This window comes from Mesitornis unicolor, unplaced genomic scaffold (assembly GCF_000695765.1).
Source record: "Mesitornis unicolor isolate BGI_N332 unplaced genomic scaffold, ASM69576v1 scaffold25806, whole genome shotgun sequence".
Taxonomy (NCBI): Eukaryota; Metazoa; Chordata; class Aves; order Mesitornithiformes; family Mesitornithidae; genus Mesitornis; species Mesitornis unicolor.
In genome coordinates, this window is record NW_010193352.1 from 4,354 (window position 1) to 8,111 (window position 3,758).

The 3,758-nt window shown below is 35.6% G+C and overlaps 1 protein-coding gene across 1 annotated transcript; it reads left to right on the forward strand.

Annotated features, from left to right (window-relative positions):
• Nucleotides 1-2,494: 2,494 nt before the first annotated feature.
• LOC104542952 (ADP-ribosylation factor-like protein 15) lies at nucleotides 2,495-2,703 on the forward strand (the record flags this gene model as incomplete). The annotated part of the gene is made up of 1 exon (XM_010187429.1): nucleotides 2,495-2,703. A coding segment is annotated over one exon (209 nt), but the record flags the coding sequence as incomplete, so codon positions are not given.
• Nucleotides 2,704-3,758: the final 1,055 nt, after the last annotated feature.

Genomic DNA, 3,758 nt, shown 5'->3' on the forward strand with positions numbered 1-3,758 from the left:
TTTCCTGCCTAGGATAGCATCACAACATACTATCTAATGCTCTGGAGAAAGAAGCTGAGAGCAGGTTGTGCTCCCTGGATATGAAGAGTTAAGGCAAAAGAATATAAGCTTATTTGTCTTGTAGAAATTGCGATTTCTGGTTGCTGATAGGTTATTGATGCCAATAATTATTTTTCAAGTACATTTTCCAGAAAAATGAGTTAAAATGGCACCCCGAGGTAGACTTTCTCAGTCTTTCTTGTCTGCTTAGAACAATTTTTTTTTATTCTTAAACCTCATCAGAATTGAAGCATATGCAAGTTTAGAGCAGGTCACTATTCTAATGGAAAATCTTGAAGGAAATACCAAATTTTGTTGGGCATTATTAGGTGATTCTTAGAACTATGTCATGGTTACTGTCCAGAGCTGAAGAAAAAAGGACTACTATACTTTGATGGTGTTTCTTTGGGGACAGTTGATGTGGAGAAAGTTCACTAGCTGAAAGAACCTGAACCAAAAGGAGAGGGCATAAGGTCAACAAATCAGAGGTCAAATGCTCTGCAGTTCTCCACACAATTTTTCTCCTTAGAAATAGTACAGTTACAGAGATAAGACTCAGGGTCTGGCAGCAACATGTGATTGAAAAGTAGCTGGATGAAGGTTAGAGTACATATGACAGAAGTTATATTGCTAGGAGGAAAAAAAAGACTTTCAAAGAACCAATCATGATGTTGGCCTTTCAGTTCATTGAAAATGATTCTCTACCAGTTTTTAAAGTAATGCGATACTTCAGAAGCCTGTGACGCTGCTGTGTGTGGCTATATAAATACTGTCCCTCTGGCAACTTGCTCTACTTGGTTCTGTTACAAACAGCTGTTTGGAAAGACTGGGACATCTAACAGATGCTATGAAATTCTTTACAAGTACAATTGATAGATATTATGGTGGTACAGAAACATTGAATTAGCTTTCAATGCAATCCCCCTTCTGTATAAGTCATGCTGATCTTCAGAAGTTGATAAAATTGTGTTGTTACTTTATGAGTGTTTAGATTAATAGAGAAATTAAGCAAGGTCTTGACTAAATCCTATGACCGTTTACCTTTAACCATCTCTTTAGATCTCTTGCAGAAAAACAATGTTCAGGTCTGACTTCAATGTCCTATATAGGAAAACACGTGTTCACAACATTCATTAGTCACCTAAATTGTGCTAGGTACAGAATACAGAAACTGAGTGCTAAAGGTTCTGGTGTGGCTGGTACAGAGAAGGGAGTAACTCCATGTAGCGAGATATGAATATACTGAGCTGGATGCCTAAAGTGTATGGTGTAAATTCCTTCTTAGACATTGATTTCTTCAACTTTGTTTAGTCTTTTCTGTCTTTTCTGTTGCAGAGTGTACAAATTAAGTGAATATTTTAAGTGTCATATCAATGATATAGTAATTACGTTGCATTGAATTATCATTTTGTGCCTACATTTTGGTCAGAACTTTTGTGTAGTTGTTTTGTTTCGCTAAAAATGGAGTTTTATTATTATCAGCACATTTCTGTGAATCACTGTCTTGCAGATACATCAAGCTTTCTACTAGAGTATTGCTGTTGCTATTCACTTTTTAGTGTTAGTCCCCATGAGTATAGTGCCAGATTCAGACATATGAAGAATAGCCCATATCCGAATCATAGTTTAGATAGTTTGACAGCTGTCAAATACTTTTTTTTTTCCCTACCTCAATGTTACAAACATATGCTGCTCTCCAGGGGAGACAAAAACATTCTATATTGCTTGGCTTCTCTTGAGATGGCTGAGTGCCACTGAACTGTGTCCTAAAAATTACTGTGACACATAAGCTTGTATAGTCACTCATGTGTCTACTGTTGGGCTCTTCCAGAATCTTTAGTGTGGTTGACACAGAACAAAAGCAGTTGAAATTAATGTATTTGTATGTTGTCACTGTTCAACTCTATTGTATCACCATTCTCCTCATTAAGTGTCTAATTACAACTTTAATAGGCTTTCCTGACACTTTTTGTCCAGTTATGAAGTGTTTACCTTATAGTTTGGAGATTAACTGGAAGACCTTATCATGCTCAGAAATTAGGAACTGTCATGACAAAAGCTACAGGTTATGGCAAGGAGCTGCAAGACTAAGGAAAAAAGAATGGGCAAAGGTTTATATATTAAAACCAAGATATTTCAGTGAGAAGGTATAGGGTTAGGCTAGGTGGCACTGGAAACATGGTAGTTCTGCCAGTACTCATTAATGGAGCAGAAACATTCAGAGATAACTGCATTGAGTCAAATTCATTCCTTATTTAAACAATGTTAGTTTGATGTTTGTCTGTGTGTTGGATTTATAGTTGCTTTTTTCCTTTTTATTCTTTCAATAATGTATATTTAGGAGAAAAAATGTAGTCCATTTCTTTGATTGTTCTAAGTAGAAGGGTTATTTTCAGATACAAGTGTTAAATCTTTTTAACTATACTTGTTTTAATTCTTATTATTGTCTTGAAAGGGACTGACAATATCAGGAAATATTGGAATCGTTACTACCAAGGATCCCAAGGGGTAATATTTGTATTAGACAGTGCCTCCTCTGAAGATGATCTAGAAACTGCTAGGAATGAACTGCATTCTGCTCTCCAGCACCCACAGTTATGTACTTTGCCGTTTTTAATACTGGCCAATCATCAAGACAAGCCAGCAGCTCGCTCCATACAAGAGGTATGTTAACATGGCAACATCTTGCTTGTTTGTATTTACTGTCTGCACACCACTGACTCAGTATTGCATATTACCCTGACACCCTAGTTAAGGACTGGCCTCAATTACTCTTCACTGTAAGTACACAGACCAAGAACAGTCCCAGTGCCTAAGAACTTAATCCATTGCACTCTATACAGGCTTAGTTGTTCTGGAAAACAGACAAGTAATACTTGGATAAAAACACAGTTCTCCTGCTTTCACCATATTTTGCTTAAGGAAGAAAAGATGTTTTTAAACTACGCTTATCAAAAGCTGCTGGGACAGTGATTTTTTTGTTTTACTTGGATTTTTATTTGCTATTAATTTTAATCTTGCACTATCCCATTACTCTATTCTTTGCAACTGCTTAAACCAATAGATTGCAGCCATGAGTAGTCTTTTATGTAAAAGCTTTTTTCTTAACTGTTACATACTGATGTGAGGGCAGAGTAGGGCAGAGTTGTAATTCCTGTTCTGAAGTCCTTAACCTGTTCTGATTTTCTTATTTTAAGGAGCAATGTCTTTGTCTAATTTGTAGCTATCACATAGTAAATTATATGGTTTTTCTATTCATTGTACCTTTTGCTCTTAAGTTTCTGAAAAATTCTTCTTACCTACATTCCTATCATATCACATAACTTTGAGGAAATGCTGAAAGTTACTGATTCTTCATGAGATGCTCCACTTATTCTTCTGAAGTTGTAGGAAGAAATTAAACTTTGATTGTGTCATTCTGTTCATAAATGTCATTTAAAGGACTCTTCCCATTAAAGATTGTATATGAAACCTCCTGTTTGTTCTGTGAGTGGAGTCTTTTACTACAGCAGAGTCAAATCTGTTTCAGCAACTTACTGTATTGCTGCTTTGTATTTAAAATTGTTGCTTTCTTAGATGCACTCTTGTCAAAAATATGATCTTTCTGAAGAATGCAAACTCAATTCAATGCAAAACTTATTGATCTGTAGGATAATTGCTATTTGTACAGTAGTTTTTTGTACATTCTGTATTGTTTCATTGCTATTTATGCCTCTTTA